Source organism: Chroicocephalus ridibundus, chromosome 11, assembly GCF_963924245.1.
Source record: "Chroicocephalus ridibundus chromosome 11, bChrRid1.1, whole genome shotgun sequence".
NCBI classification, from domain to species: Eukaryota; Metazoa; Chordata; class Aves; order Charadriiformes; family Laridae; genus Chroicocephalus; species Chroicocephalus ridibundus.
This window is the reverse complement of record NC_086294.1, coordinates 4,183,778-4,200,206: the sequence shown is the minus strand read 5'-3', so window position 1 is coordinate 4,200,206 and position 16,429 is coordinate 4,183,778. Positions and strand designations below refer to the sequence as shown.

Below are 16,429 nucleotides of genomic sequence, written 5' to 3'. Positions count from 1 at the left end.
GAGATTGGTACAGTATCAGGTAATGCACATACCCGATAAGCACTGCCACCTGTAGTCTGCTATTACCCACTGTAACAGACTAAATATTCATTTTCTTTAATGCTTCTTTTGTACACGTAACACAAGTATAAAGTTTCTTGTATGGAAACACATTGAGTCAACCAAGATCTACTCTAAAGGAATCTCAAGAATAGGTACTTAATGCAATCTAAGAGACAGAGCACTGTAGTTTCCAAACTTGACTTAACCTGTTCAAGGAGAGGAAACATTGCAGGACAGAGAAGGTAGAAAGGGACACTTAAAAACTTCATGGGTTTTGCCATTATTCCTCCTGTGTATTTCTGTGTAAGAATCAGATCTGTGAGTCTGGCAGGAACCAGATTCAGAAACTTGTACTTAAGTAAAACTACAGACACAATGAAGACCTGAACCACATTTTGTCTGAAAAAGCAGCACCTCAGGAATCACTAGCAATAGGATTTCAAATTGCATCAGACATGTACCTTAACTATTACCATGCAAAGTAGAACAATACAATACAAGTCAGCAGCTTAGCATAACACCGGGCCTCAAGAAGGCGGCAGGAAATGAATAGGAATACAATTTCCTTAACAATTTACTTACAGGAATTACTCTGAAAGACGTTGCCCATGTCCTGGTGGAAGATGCAGTCTGAGGGTACAGGAAGAGCTGGGCCATTTTGCCATGTCCCCTCACTGCCCACCATCCAACTCGGATACTGCCCCTTCCATGAGGTGTTGGCAGAACTCCTCACGCTGATCACACCACATGGAAATATCCAGAAAAAGTCAAGGAATTGCTGCATGGCCAGCACAACCCTTCCTGCTGAGACCAGGGGGACACTAACACTGTTCAACCTGCCTGTTAAAGAAATTATTCATCAAAACATTATTTCACAGCTGATGGTAGAAAGCTCCCCTCACGCTCTGCAGCTGTGTACCTCCTCCCCTCATTGGAGGGGTTGTGGAGGCCTCGTCTGTGCCACTTGTCAGCTCTCCAGGCAGCATTTGGGGGATGGTGTCTGAAAAGCAGACAGTGTACTTTGATGCCTGTCTTGCAGCTCCACCAATGACATTAATCCACTGGGGCGTGTGTTTTGTTCTGGGAGATGCTTAGGGTTACAATAATTCAAGGTTTGTGATGAAAATCAGTATTTTTTTCCTCCAAACCCACCAAAGCAAGCTTCAGGGATTAGAGACATACTGAAATAATGCATATTTTATTACTGAACCAGGTGGGACTATGCCTTTAGATGTGCTGCTTCAAACCCATCTGCACACCCCACTCTCTGTCCTTGCTCCCCCTTTCTCCGACCCTGCCACACATTCATCCAGTGTGGAGAGTTACAGCATCACTCTTCTCAGCTTGTCACAGCTGGCTTGCTAATGAAAGCCATCTTAGAGAGCCGTCAGGCCATGTCTCCACATCACACCACAGTGCTTTAACCTCTCCCCTCCCCAGTTTGTTCCAGGTGAGCTCAGGAATCAGTGGCCAAATAACCTTCAGCTGTAGATCACCTGCCAAGGGGCAGCTGTTCAAACGAGACCACAGGCATGGCCAGTTTTTAATTTAGAGGCTCAACCCACTAAGAACTCAGATTACAGTAGTCAGATAAATGCCAAAAATGCTTTCTCGGGTATTTATGATGGGTTTCCTCAGTGCCAGGGCACAGGAGGCACTTCCTTCTGTTTTATAGCTCTCAAATCACACCTTTTCTGGAAGATGACAGGCAAAGTTCAGCCTTAACAGGGGCACTGCTGGCCTGCAGCCCCTCCCCGCTTTGGTTCCACTTTGTATATATGGTTTCACCACTATAAACATTTTTTTACTTTATATGAGCCTAGCAAATCCTTGTCCTCTAGATACACAACCCTTACAGCTGTAGGCACAAATAATAGAATAGACAGTGATGAGAACACCCTATAATGCAAAACTAAATGTCCAATTCGAATTTGATGAGGAAGTGTGAAAAAAAACACATTAAGCAGAATAAGAAGGTGGGACAAGAAATCAATTTCCCATTACATTCAGTGGTTACTTTTTTTTCCTGACTCTCAATGTTAAAAGCATCAATTACACACATAATTTACTCCTTCACAGCCTGATTCCGTGTTCAAAGCAAAAACATGCATTACAGAATATGAATTAGCCCAGCCATGACATGGAAACAGGCAGTGCCCTGTAGGTCTCTCCAGGCTGGCTTTAAGAAGCATTCCACCAACGCAGGCCAGGGGGAAATCGCTTTATATGCAGTTCGGGAGAAGAAGGTGACTTTGAAGCAGCGTGCTACTTCACTCAAAGCGAGAGGTAATCTCAATTGGTGCAGAAGGTATGATGCTGAACTTGGGAAAAGCCATGGAGCTGTTTGGGATGGAAAGTAAACATACGTCCCCAAAAGATTTGCCTTTGTGGATGTGACCAGAGGATGTAAGGCTGGTACAACAAAACACATCCTTCACTGCCCTTATGTAAGCAGCTAAGCACCATGAATATAAAAACGGTAGAAAAAGCTGCTTGTGGATGATTTCTGGACAAGTAGGCACAAGCATGATTTCTCTTTTACTTCATCTTGTTAACAGTGTCTTAGTCCTACATCTTGAAAATGCGATGCACATAGAGTTATTTTAAGCTAACAAACACAGAGAGATGTTCTATTTGTAAGGAGTGGTGATCCTTGACCCATGCTATTGAGTCATACTTGCAGGGTCTGTAAGTCCATTATGCCAGTAAGACGCATCTCCGCTGAGCTGCACGTGGTTCGCGCAGTGGTAGCAGCAGCCTATGGTCTACAGACAAGAAATCTCCCTCGGCACTGCAAGGGAGGGGAGTTTTCTGGAATGAGGTAGGATGATACGGAGCATGCCTAAATCCTGAGATGTACAAAGGAAAGCGCAACGCCTGGCAAGAAATGACCCTGCAGACCCATCTCCCTGAACTGACAGAAATTTATGCACAGAAAAAGTGGGAAGAGAAATCAGAGTTACCTCTTTCATCCTCCTTCATAAGTCACAGTTTAAGTACCTCTTAAGAAACGATGACAGGACAGTGCTATGAAAAGACGAATGATGCATCTAATATTTTAGCAAAACCTCCTTCTGGTGTGTCTAGAGATGCTGTGGCGGCTTGCTCATGTTTGTCTGTGTCCTAAACCTTCTGCACGTGGACCACATTATTTTGAGTTGCAAACCAAACTGTAAAGAAGCTAAATGTAGAGAGAACAATGGGTTCTTTAATGGGTCTAGGCACCTCTCATCTTAAATCCAAGAGTCTAAAGTCAATTCCTGGTATCTTGGATTGTCCCTTGCTTGTAAAGAGCCTGTAAGCAAACTGTTAATTCAGAACCCCCTAGCTGCGATCTCTAATGGATGAAATCTAGTGTTAAACCTTGCTCCAGTCTCTAGAGCACTGGCTCAGCTCAAGGGTACTGGTATCCTGGGTGCCACCTTGTACCCACATTTATCTTTTTGTGACCCTTTTTTTTTTCGACTGATGAGGGGAAAAAAAGAAGCTCATTACAGTTAATTTATTCATTTTACACTAATTTAGCCCTGTTCCCTTTTCTACAATAGCTGCAATATAATGTCATTTCAGCAGAGCAACGCTTCGCAAATTTGGCTCAAGGAGACACTGAGCAAACAGCTTTTCAGAGAGCTTCAACTCAGCTGTCAGAAGGGGCAGTTTGGTTTCTGTGCAAGCAATACTTGCATTCCAAACTGCATTAGAGAAAAGCCGGTGGGTTTGTATGCATTTTTATTATCAGTTCCAGATTAGGAATCTGATGCTAATTTCTTCTTAAAGCCTGTGTTTTCAGTAGAATTTATATTCTAAAACAAAAAAAGGATTGTGATGTTTTTTTCTCACTAGGTCATTCTTTTTTTTCTTTTTTTTTTTTTTTCTCCCCCTCTGGCTTTACTCCAAGGACCTTTTCTGCTTGTTTGTTACATTCTCAAGATGAAGCACTCGATGGTTACAGCAGTGCTGGTAGTACTGGTGCAGGTTTCTGAGAATTTCCCTGCCTTGTACCATCGAGGTTGGTGGAAGCTGTTACGGGAAGGAGAGAGTTGTGGAAAATGCGATTTGGCACTTTGCTCTGAGCCTAAAGACTGTCCAGCTGGGACTGTATTAGACCGTTGCGGCTGCTGTCCTGAATGTGGAAATGTGGAAGGTCAGATCTGCGACTTGGATCAGGGCAACCATTTTTACGGGCAATGTGGGGACAACCTGGAATGCAGGTTGGATGCTGATGAAGCGAGGTTTGGGGAAGTCCCTGAGCCCCAGTGTGTGTGCAAGTCTCAAGAGAGTATCTGCGGACCTGAAGGGAAAACCTATGAGAACATCTGTCAGTTCAACAAGGCTTACGCTACGAAAAGAAATATCAGCATGAAACATAAAGGACCATGTGAATCAGGTAATACGTACAGAGGCGCTTCCAAACTGAAAAAAGATCTGATTCTTATTTTCAGATTTGTTACTAGACACAGTAGTCTAACTTTATTAAACTAATACTCCATTTCTGTTATAGTGATCATTATTTTGTTAAATATGCGGTTCGGCAGCTGGTACTTAATCTTGTATGTTATAAGCCTCTATATTAGACTAGTGGATTTAAATCACATGGTGACTAATAAGCTATAGATCTACAGACCAGTTCTGCTCTGAATGAGCAGAGCATGAGATATTTGTTACAAAAATTGTATGTGTAGTTGGGAGTAGGTAACAGACAGGATAGTCTGGGAGGACTGGATAAACAATTATTATTACATGAGGACTGGCTTGATATTAAAGTGGTGATAGCAAGGCAGATCTAATTCATGTATATATATACACACACACGTACACGTATGTATGTATGTATATAAATGTGTATGCATGTGTGTATCCACCTGTGTGTATATATGCTCATCAGTGAAGTTGAGGCAATAGAAGAAGATAGGGCTTAATTAACAGGTCTATTCTTGTCACAAAAAAGTCCAAAATAATCCAATTTCATAATCATCATAAAATCTAGCTAACCCATTAAGTAGAAATCCAACGATTAGAACAAAAGCAAACTGAAAGAATTTCCCTAAAGACACTTAGAGTGCATGAACAGTTCTCTGTGATGACTGTTAGTGGAAGGATTTTTAGCTGGGTTGTGCAGGGGAATCCTGCCTCCTGCTCATACGCTGTTCTCATTCTTCACATTATTACAAGTCTTTACTCCTGGGCACCTTTCACCTAAAGTCACATGAATATAAAATGAAAAGGAAAAAGTGAACAGGCTTTTGTTTCCTGAATGAGAATTATTTATTTTTTTTAAGTTAATGAAATATTTTCTCAAATGAAGTAAACAGAAGAGGTCTCTGGGTCACAAATGGGTCACAGTTCTGAGAATCCAAAAATGCATCTCTGTCAAAGGTTCATATATGAGAGTAACTTGGGTAGATTTTACCCACTCCTTGCTAGCAATCTGTTCCCTCCAATCCCTTTTATATTGAATGAACACTGTATATTGAATACTTAAAAGGAAAAGTGATGAACAGCTAATACCAGACTTCTTTCCTCTTTCTCTAGTTGCAAGAGAAACATCCATTAAAGAATCTCTTATTTGTCATTAGGGTATTAAGCTGGGAAAACGAGGCTTGTCAGTAAAGAGACATTCAGAAAACTCAATGCGTACCAGCCCACAGTATGATTGAAAGCCTGTTAGCCCTCGGGTAGGTGTTCTTATTTGGGATTAAAATAGCCCTAGTTCTTGCGGTGTAGCCCCTTCGCGAATATTTCAGTTAGAAGTGCCACTCAAGTAGCAACTGATGTTAACTTTGCAGCAGAGGCAGCTGTTCAGGAATACAGGATTAAAGCAATGGTCTCCTCTAATCAATTAAACAGAACTGGCCGCGTACAAAAAGCTTTAATTTGGAAGTACTCCCACTTTTAATTGGCCATCCACCAGGCCTTGCAGTCACCCCCGACGTGCACAACACCGCTCATCAAGCAGGAGGAAGCTGCTCTGCATGCAGGCATCACCCCCAGCGCTTTCCCACTGCTTCCCTGGGTCCCCAGAAAGGCTGGACCCTCTCTCCAGGAATGCAGAAAAATTTCCGAGGATGGCTCAGCTTACTGAATTGCACAGAAGCCTGGAGGCAAGTTCATAGCCGTGTCAGTGCGGTGCAGAGTTTAGTTAAGAAAAATGGGGGCCCGTCTCCTTGGCTCTCACAGAGGGAAGTGCCCAGCTTGTGTATGCACCCTGCTGCAGCAGAGCCCCTGATCCTGAGGCGGGTGCTGGGCTTGCGGGGAAGGGGAGCACCAGTGCCCCCCTTCTCACCCTCTCAGAGCAGCAGCTGGCCATCCTGCGTTTGTAGCTTCTGTTTCAGACCCTGGAAGGAGCCTGGGCCTTTCAGCAAGCAGTAGGGCACAGAGGTGCTACCAGGGGGTGCCATGCCTCTGTCCCCAGTAAGAGACAACCAGTAAGCCCCCTCTCTTCCACAGCAGCTATCTGAACCAGCACAGCGGGCATGTGAAAGCGCACGGTGATTTAGACTGGTTTTTCATGGCTGCAGCTGATGACAAAAGGCAACGGGGAGTCTGGCTCTAAGAGGAGCAACCTCAGTGTGGCACTAGCTTTCTGCTGACTCCAATTTGCATGAGAAACAAACACTGAACACTGTGGGGTTTTGGTACCAAGCTATAAATATAACCTTCACTCAACTCAAAGTACTTTGTTTTGTTATTTCTCCTTCAAAGCATCTGCTGTTTCCTATTGATGCCAAATGGATTAATTGTATACAGCAACCAATGAATAAATAAATAACAATAAACTCCTTTCATCAGAAGAGTACAGCCTTTTATCTTTCGTCTGTCACCAGAAAAAGGAGAAGAAAAAGGCCTAGCTCCCTAAAGAAACACTGAAAAAGCCCTTCTTTTCCTGAAAGCTAGTTTTGATCAGTTTATCTAATAATTTACCAAGGTTACTAAGTACATTGACTATATACAGATTCTCCACGCTTAATCCATCCCCATTCACATTCAAACCTCTCTTGCTGATGATTTAACAAAGTAACAGTACAATCTAGCAGTGATTCTCTTTAAATGTAGCATATAATTTATTTTAAATGTAAATTTTGGAGTAAAAAACAATCAATCAATTCACGAAGTTTTCTGCCATTTTCATCAAATCAGACATAGATTAGCAAAAATTAGCATGAGTTAAGGGGGTGTGGGGGAGGGCATATTATCTTATTCATTAGTCTGGAGTGATACTGGGTTAATGTTGATTGTGAAAGGTGAAGCAGTATTTTGACTTTTCCTGGCTTCTGGTTTATGTAACACAAGAGGATAATTCATGACTGGGACTGTAAAAGGAAAGGAGCAACTACTGTGCATTCACCTCCAGATACTGAGCCATGAGAATGCTTTCTGTAGCTATCAAAAAAAAATTTATCTACTCCAGGAATCAAAATGACATGTTATCATAACAGTAAAGATCTGTTTCTAAAGACAAGGTTGTGCAAAAATAGTACACACAGACATGCATGGGAGAAGTTGGCTGAACACAAAATCTGAAACACTGAAAAATGAAGTTTGTAGATTTTTGTTAAAATGATACATCATTATTTCAATTTTCTTCTGTAAAATACAGCAAAATGGTGTTGTGAGACAAGTATTATTTTATTTCTGAAGGCACTTCAAGTTTGAGTAGATAATGCAAGTATTTATTGTGTGTTCAGGCTCAGAAAAGGCAGTTTGGTTAAATCAAAACTGTGGTTCTTCCTACTTGCTGTGGGCGTGACCTCTCATGATGCCAGTCCTGGTCAGCCCTGGTCTGGCAAAGCCTTAACGACCTCTGTAAAAGTACTCATCTGGGTGGGACTCAGACCATGCCTAGGCATTTCCATCCAAGCTATCATCTGGATTCTCCTTACAGTTGATGGAGAAAGGGGTATTTCCAGTGTGGAATTGCTCTTGGTGTATGGTAGACAGTGCTAGACAAATTTCTCGTATGTGAACAGCTATAATGTAGATTTGTAATTCAGACTCCCACGTCCTGGAGTCTAAGGATGTGCTTACACGGCGTTGTGAAGCCAGAGCCCTCAGCCTTGCGCGGCTGAGCCCCGTCTGTGGACGGTCACGTAAGCAGGACTCGGTTCTTAGCAATACCTCAGTGTTTTCTGTGTATCCGTAGGACACCTGTGTTAACACCAGAACAAAAGCACTAACCACTCAACATCGGCCTATTTAAAAAGGTTTTCATGCTGCCTCTGTACAGCAATAATTTAAAGAACTCATGTGAGTCAACACAGACGTGGTTTCTTTTTTACACTTTAATCTTAACTATAGTGGATGCGTTATTAAAAGGAATGTGGTTGCACTGAGATTCAATATTTCAAAGTATGTTTTAATATCAGACCCTACACGATAAGTTCATAAGCAAAAAATTTCTCATCCAAGCTATTCAGTTAATGCTGATTTAATACATGATTTTTGAAATAATATACAGGTTCTGAATGTACAGTTCTTATGAAAGAACAAGCATTTAAGGGTTTAAGTATCCTACTTCGAAAATCTTACTTTTGAAGAGTACCAGGATTGCTTAATGAGGCATTCATAAATGGGGAAGTTGAAACTTTGCTGGTAGAATTTGTTTGCAATCAGTTTTAATCAGTGTACATTTGATATTTTCTGCGCAGATATCGATTCTGAAAAACTGACAAATATATTAGAAACTTTGCTCGAAAACCTGCAACAGGCTGTTACAATTTCAAATGCTGAACCATAAACACTGTACCTACATATTGATTCAAATATTGCAAGTAAAATATATTTATTATTTACTATCAGTTTCTATTTCCAAGCATCTGGGATCTGTACAAAAATAAAAGCAATAATTAAATAAAATTTTAATTGCCCAGAACATGCATTCATTTTTAAACACTGGCATGGAAATAGAAAGAAAAGAGACTTCAGAAGGAAAAACATTTCTTGCTGAGGCCAAATAGATCAGGAAAAAAGCAGAGATCTCCAAAACAGGAAAGCTATGCTAACAGTAAAGATGTTATTTCGCTCTCTGCTGATAAGTATTATCATCTCCTGTTAACATATAGTATGTTCTTAAGTACTTACAGAGGGATATGTATTTAAATTGTATACGAATGCATCAGGTGATAGTCTACTTTTTTTTAAGTCTTCAAATCCCTAAACTGGCTCCCTCTCGTGGTTAACGTCAGCTTTTTCTTTGGGAAAAAGTCGGAGAGGATAATTCAGAAGCAATAAAGAAACAGTGGAGGGGGATGAGGCTAAGAAAACAATAGGAAACAAGTAAGTGGAAATCTAATAATTATAAAAAAATAACACAAAACCTTATAAAAATAACTGGATTTCAATCAGTTTATCACTTGTCTCGTAACAAGACCGTCAGATGAAACTGATAGCAATTGAAGATAACTGTGAAACCTATTAATGGTGTCATTCTGTAACTTGCAGCAATGGGTAAGAGGTTCCATAGGTAAGAGAAGGGGACAAAATTTAGGAAGGTCAAGGCAATAACGCACTCAGAAAACAAATTTTGACAAGCTAGTAGTCTCAGTATTTTAGCTCTTAAGCGAAATGTAACACAAATTAAGAAGCACTATCATGTACAATCAAGTTAACTCTGTGATTGTCTGCTACAGAATTTCTTGTGCTTTCCTCTGAAGGTCTAGTCGAGCACTGGCTGCTTTACTGGCGGGCCCTGAGTCTAGTCCACGATGATAGCTCATGGGACACAAATTAAACTTGGAATTTCAGTTTAGGTTTCACAATTGTGTAAGGGAAAGATGGGTCCTTTGAAAGACGCGTTTTTAAAAAGCCTGTTCACCCTTTAACGAGACACAAGTTGTTCTGAGCTTTAAAAGCTGCTTGGAATCATGTGGCTCTTCATAATGTGTGAGATGGCAAAGGGCAATCTGGTTTTATCACCTAAATTAGGAATTTATGTTAAATGCTTTTGTGTTTGTGTCGTCTTTTGCTCACTGTCTTCTAAAGCACGGTTACATTGGTTCTTTGCAGCTCCTGTTATTGCTATGCCACCTCAGGATGTCCAGAATTTCACAGGCAATGATGTCATTTTTGGCTGTGAGGTGTCAGGCTATCCTATGCCACACCTCGAATGGAAAAAAAAGGGGAATAAAATGTTTCTGCCAGGAGATGACACCCACATCTCAGTACAGGTAAAACCTGAGTTTTCCATGTCATATGGGATTTGGGATGAGGAGTAGGGGAATTAGTCAGTGAAATCCTCCCACAGGATACAATACTGTTGCAATAAATAGATTCCCAACAGGGGCCCTCTGACTATGCAAAGGATTCTGATTTCAGTCAGTGCAAGGATCGTTATTTTGGCAGTCCAAGCAGAAGAAATTGCAGGGAGGGGACCAGCCAGCCCGCTTCAGGGAAAGAAAAGATGGAAGATTCTCCTTATGTAGGTATGATTCTGGAAAAACTACATGAACATATAAATGGAACCATTTAGGCTACTACCAAAAAGAAGGTGCATGCTGGGAAGGATGGCTGTTGGCAACCATTTTTCTACTCTTGATGGAGAAGTAAATTCTGGCAGGTATCTAAACTTCTTCTTTGCAAGATGCTGTTTCTGGATACCTGCCATTTGGGTTCAGTCCCTGAGGCGTTCAAAAGAAAAGCAAAGAAACTTGTTCATTTTATGGAGCACACTGTGTTTTAATCTGAGGGGAAAGAGGAGAATGACATTAGTATCGGTTCAAGCAAATCTAGATACAGCCTGAAAGTTTGAGCTAAAATTAAATAAATGAAAATGCAAATTCTTTTAAATGGAAATAATTTTCTGGGGAAATGAACTAATAAAGCCAGATGTACAGGCAGACTGCAGTAAGGCTGAAGCCTGCATCTGCATGCCTTCTCCAATGCACAAAGAATATGAACAGAGACCATGCAGAGAAATGCATGGAAAATCTAGCTTTCTGGATACACAACCCAAAAATGAGGCGATCCAATGGCCACAGGACGTAACCTGAAGAAAAAGGCAGACAGAAAAAGCACAGGAAAAGCTAGCTAAAGTACCAAAGTACTGAAATACTGAGAGTCTAAATTATTTAGAAATATTTCCAGAGACAGGATAAATGCAGGTGGGATTAGTAGACTTAAAAGTTCCTCAGAAAAAATGGTGCGAGAAGCCACATCCAAATGCTCGTCACCTCGGAGGCTAAACTGAACCCTGTTAACCTATCTCATTAACAGAGTCAGCATGAGAGCACCTCTGCTAACATTTGTTAATGGTTTTGTGTTATTTGTTTGGAAAAGAAAGCTCGCCCCTTCAAGAGGCTTTAGCCAGAGTAAGTTGAAACTGACTGTCACAGAAGCGTGAAAGCTCATGGTATCTCATGCCAATCCATTAAAACCAGGATAAGCGCCAGCTTGGTCAGGGCCCTGGGCCCTCAACAACTCACCCAGACTTGCCGCTGTCATCCTGCAGAAATTCATGAGCTTGAGAAGAGGTGGCAATGCTTTGAAGCAGCAGCAAAAAGCGGTGCTGGGACACAGGACAGGAGTACTGGGAAGCAGAAGCACCAAAAGGACAGGGAATCGGAGCACTGTGAGGTTTAAACAGCAGAGCAGGGGAAGCATGAACTTGGAGGCACAGAGACAACAGGGTGTTAAAATATAAGGCAGTAGAATCAAAGAGAACCAAAGCATGATGGCAATAAACAAAAAAGCAAAGACTGGAACGATGTTTAATTCAGCCACAACCATTTTGAGAAGTATCATGGTGTCTCCTAGCTACTTAATTTCAACTATTTCTTTCTCTTTTCAAAGGCAAGAGGTGGGCCTCAGAAGTATGGTGTGACAGGCTGGCTGCAGATTCAAGGCCTCAAAAAATCAGATGAAGGCGTTTACATCTGCCACACCAAAAATAAGTACGGTGCAACATATGCCTCTGCAAGATTGAAAGTCATTGATGGTAATTTTTTTTTTATTTGGATGTGAAGAATATAAAAATGCATACAAGCAGGCTGCAAAGGGTGGGTTTGTCAGAATGCAAATAAAGGATATGAGAAATTACCTAAAGATGTCCATATTTTAACTTTTCTGTGTGCTTTGCTTGTATTTTATCCCCTAACAGGAGATTTAGTCCTAGGTATTTAAAAGTCAGAAGTGCTTCTGAATTTTGGGGAAAAAAATACTTACACGTTAGTATTGTAATATTTTGATGCAAATTTTACCAGCTTTCAGAAAACAGAAAGTTGTGGATTACAGCCACACAGCCGAGACACATATTATTCCACTATCCTTACCCTACAGAATTCCTTTTATGTTAGTAGGGGCTCTGCACCCAGAACAACAACTGCTGTAGCTGAGGGAGTCTTTGAACCATGGCAGTTCTGCTTAGCTGTTTGTTTTTCATAAAGTAAGGAAGGAAACAGTTGTTGCTCCTTAATGAGAGTGTTTGCAAAGACCTAAGAAATAGCTTTACTATTGTTTTGCATTAGGCCCAGTCTTGCAAAATAACATCCTTCTTCCTCTGGGGAGGACTGGGTTTCCTGGCAAACGCAGGATAAAGATGCATTGTCTTAAATTTGCCTCCTCTTCTAGGGCAGTTTGTCACCAGTCTAGTTTGTCACTGACCTTGTTTCAGCAAGTGGTTTTCACAGCTGTATTAGCTCTGGTCATATTTTCAGGTGCATAGGATCTGCAGAGAACTGAACTCATAGTTTACTAGTATTGGGAATTAAATATATTTTCAACATCTTAAAATGTGAATGATACAGAAATTTGCTCATATACCAAGAGCTTTGATGGTATGAGGTCAAGTCATTGGATAAAAACCCTCTCCTTTTAATAGATAGCTTAACAAGGATTCAGAAACACTGAGCTTGTTGTACAGATCCAAACCCATACTTTCCTCTTGTTCCTATCTACAACTAATTTAATCTGGATGCAATTATGTCTTGCAGGCTCGTCTCCTGCATCTGCATTTACTGCTGGCAGTAGAAGTGCAAGCTACAGCGTTGAATATGGGGACTATTATGATGATTCTGATGATGAAGATGAGGAAGAATATGAATCCGGGGACTATGAGAATTGAAACAACTCTGAATAATAATTGTTATACATCTGTTGTCCAACACCTTTTAGACTCTATTATATTCACTAGTAGTCTCTATGCTGTAAATGTCTCCTCTGATAACACACATTCACCTGTGTATCCACCTTCTTGAAACTGAACTTTGGCTGAAGTGTATCATGCTACTTACCAGAAATAAGAACAGTTGTAAATTCATATATTTAGACTGTTAAATAAAATTCTTAAACATGCACCTGCCTACTAAGTATACTGAAGGGATCAAATTTAATATGCATTTTTAAATGTAAATTGTAATTTCTTTCAAGCATTCTAATTTGTCTACCAAAAATGTCCATAGTTAAACAGAATTTGTACCTTGTATCAATTTCCATGCTTCTATAATGTACTAAGAAATATCAAGAGATTGTTCACATGGCAACAAGCCTAAATATGAAGGTTGCAAAAGAGACTTTAATCTCCTTAGTTCATATTTTCTTGTAAGTTTCAGCAAGATTTCTCATCTCATTTGAAATTTTCCATGGTTAGTCTCATCAAGGGCAAATTATCTGTCTTTTGGGGGGTTGTTTACAATTAATATATACATGAAGCAATCACAGTCTAAAGCAAGTAAGCTGTTTTACTAGCAATATTCCAAAACGCCCAGAAAAGAATTCTTGTGCATTCAAACAGATGAGCACACCTTTTGGCCTCTTTTTGTAACTGTTCTTGCGCTACTCCTAAGAGTGTTGGCTCCTTTCCACCAGCCAAGGCAACGGTTCAAGATTTGGGATCATTATTTTTACTCCTAACAGCATCGTGTTTGGTGAGAATTGCTGCAGTTTAAAGAAGGTGGCTGATCTGTAGCTCAGTGCATGCCCTTCAAACACACCGAGATGTGCACAACAGAGCCAGTATCTGTCCTTTGTCTCAGACTGCCCAAGACTTGCTCCTATATGTCCAAGACTTGCTCCTGTATGTCCAAGACTTGCTCCTATGTCTGACCCATCTATACTATGTCCAACTAAAACATCTTCTGCATTGCCACACTTCTGGAAAGGGCAGACAGAAAAGCAGGCATTGTTTTTCTTCGTCAAACCACCAGAACACATGCACGTTTTTTCCAATTGTCTCAACCACTTCTTGATCAGCATGAATTAGACAGCAAATGAAATGCAATTCAAAACCACAAAACTTCCAAGTAATCACCCTGTAAAATGTCTCCAATTGCTTTTGTTAACTAATTACGTGAAGGCTGGCTCACCATTAATAGGTGATGGAAGAGACCAAACTATGAAAACCACCTTTGGGAGGCAGTTACACCTACGGGTTGCCATTGGCTGAGGACAGATGAATAACAGTAAATTACTGAACGACATTAATCACAGAACGACTAAGAAAGCAAAAGTTCAGGCATCTGAATGTAAAGCCTCAGTATTTGCAGTCGTCTTTATCCCATACACTGCACACACTGTGGTAACTTTAAGTTAAATTAATGGTATTATGGAAGCTTTAAGGGTAATCTTATTGTATGCATACGCATACTGTGTAGATTTTATTAATGTATATGCAGTGCATCACAAACTCCTCCTGTAATGTTGTGCCGCTTTGTGCTTTTTGCCATTAGGCAGATTTTTCCTTTCAATTTGAATTACATTAAGAGATTGGCTATAGACTGCGTTTGCCCTGAGGTATTATTGATCTGTGTCCAGGTAGCAAACAAGCAAAGAATAATTTATTTTGTCCCAGACTTCATGGAGTACTGTGAACTTGTAAGCAGAAAGCATGCCACTGTGTCATTGAAATGGCTTCTTATTTAACTACTGATTTTGTTGTTTTGGTCTCTTCCTGGTCTTCTTAGTGATATGTCTAATAATTTTTTCTTATTATCTACTATATATTAATTTGAACATAAAATTGTCTGGTAGAAATCACTGAATTTTTTTTTAAAGTGAGAATTTCTATGGAACTATTTAATCTGCAGACATATTCAAAATCAATTGTGATCTGCATTGCAAATGAGTGAATTACATTACTAAACCAGTCACTAAATTGTGGCAATATATTGGCATAGACTAGTACATGGCACAAAAAATGATCTTGAAATCATTAGCCATTGAAATAAATTAGAATTCTTGAGGGCCTTTTGCTGTTGTTAATAAAAAATGAAAAACAGAAAGAAAAGAATGTTTGAATGAGAAAATGTGTAGCAGAACCACATCCAATATCAGTCTGCGACTGTTTGGCCTGATGGACTATGTTGATTTAAATAAAGCTAACGTTCCCAGAACAAAGGGTTCTAAATTAAAGATATTGCATTTCTCTCTGTATTTTTTATATATATATATATTTAATAATTTGTTGTAAATTATCAGCCATTCCTTTCAGTAAGAAAACTGCATGTTAGGGAAAATCCTGATGTGATGTACCCTGATCTTTGCTACTTCTTTTTGGGGGAGGGACAGAAATGGCTGGTTTTGTTTATATGCTTTAATCACATCACTTAAATAAATTTAAAAAAAATGCATGGAGAAGATTCAGCCCTCTCTAAGCAGCGTGGCAAACAAATGGATCTAATTGTGAATGCATTGCCTGGGGCAACAGATCTATTCACATAATCCAAAGTAACATCAAATTCAGGAAGTTGATTTTATTTCACCTAGCAGAAAACAAGGCAGACTTGAGCTGGAAACTGTATAATAATACTGCAGGGAGGTCTCTTGTGAGGCAGACCTAAAATCCTCCTTTAATTCAGCTTCCCTGGAACATAGCAAGAATTTTGTCGTTATCTTCCAGGGAAGCAAGTCTGAATTGCATGGCACAACTTCCTCCTGTCAATGCCCATCACATAAGCACCTTCACTGGGTCACTTCCCCCTCCCATATAAAGATAACGGAATGGCATAAAAGTTCATTAATAAATTACAGTCCTTAATGCAGCTTTGTCCTTTGGACTAGGACTCTGACATAGTCTGGGGTAGTTTCACAGTCTAACATTCTTACTTGCTGTGTTAAATCTCAGGAGTTTTGTCAAGTATTAGTCTAGGAATCCATTAATTCTTTAGCTAGACCAATTTTTTTCCCCTTAAAATAATCAGGCTATAGTTGGCAGAAATCGGATATGGAAATGCAATTGCCTGCATCTGAGAGATTAAATGATTCAATTGATGATTAAATAAGGTACAGAGAGTCACATGGCTGCACTGTGTCGCTGAGCACACAGCAGAGCCTGTGCTCCCTGCCTCCCGCGTGGTACAAGCTCTGTGTTCTCACTTCTGTCCGTGCTTATCTGCCGACACAGAAAGGAGACCCAGGTCGGAGGGGAGAGGGTGTTTCTGGCTAAGAGAAAACACACTCC

The 16,429-nt window shown here is 40.3% G+C and overlaps 1 protein-coding gene across 2 annotated transcripts; it reads left to right on the top strand.

Annotated features, from left to right (window-relative positions):
• The first annotated feature begins 3,133 nt into the window (after positions 1-3,133).
• LOC134521922 (kazal-type serine protease inhibitor domain-containing protein 1-like) lies at positions 3,134-15,382 on the top strand. 2 transcript variants are annotated; one of them, XM_063349039.1, is made up of 5 exons: positions 3,134-3,753; positions 3,973-4,429; positions 10,045-10,205; positions 11,827-11,971; positions 12,966-15,382. In XM_063349039.1, exons 1-5 carry the CDS (start codon positions 3,601-3,603, stop codon positions 13,094-13,096), a joined length of 1,047 nt encoding a protein of 348 aa, XP_063205109.1. In that variant the 5' UTR covers positions 3,134-3,600; the 3' UTR covers positions 13,097-15,382. The 2 variants fall into 2 exon arrangements, with proteins under 2 accessions (XP_063205109.1, XP_063205111.1); XM_063349041.1 differs by having other exon boundaries at positions 3,626-3,753; positions 3,941-4,429.
• The last annotated feature ends 1,047 nt before the right edge of the window (positions 15,383-16,429 follow it).

What these genes read in the sequence shown, in the direction of transcription:
- LOC134521922 (XM_063349039.1), top strand. Translation starts at nt 3,601, where the DNA reads ATGTCATTTCAGCAGAGCAACGCTTCGCAAATTTGGCTCAAGGAGACA. An exon ending in TAAAGGACCATGTGAATCAG is followed by an intron (nt 4,430 to 10,044) that starts GTAATACGTACA and finishes GGTTCTTTGCAG; the next exon opens with CTCCTGTTATTGCTATGCCA. An exon ending in AAGATTGAAAGTCATTGATG is followed by an intron (nt 11,972 to 12,965) that starts GTAATTTTTTTT and finishes TATGTCTTGCAG; the next exon opens with GCTCGTCTCCTGCATCTGCA.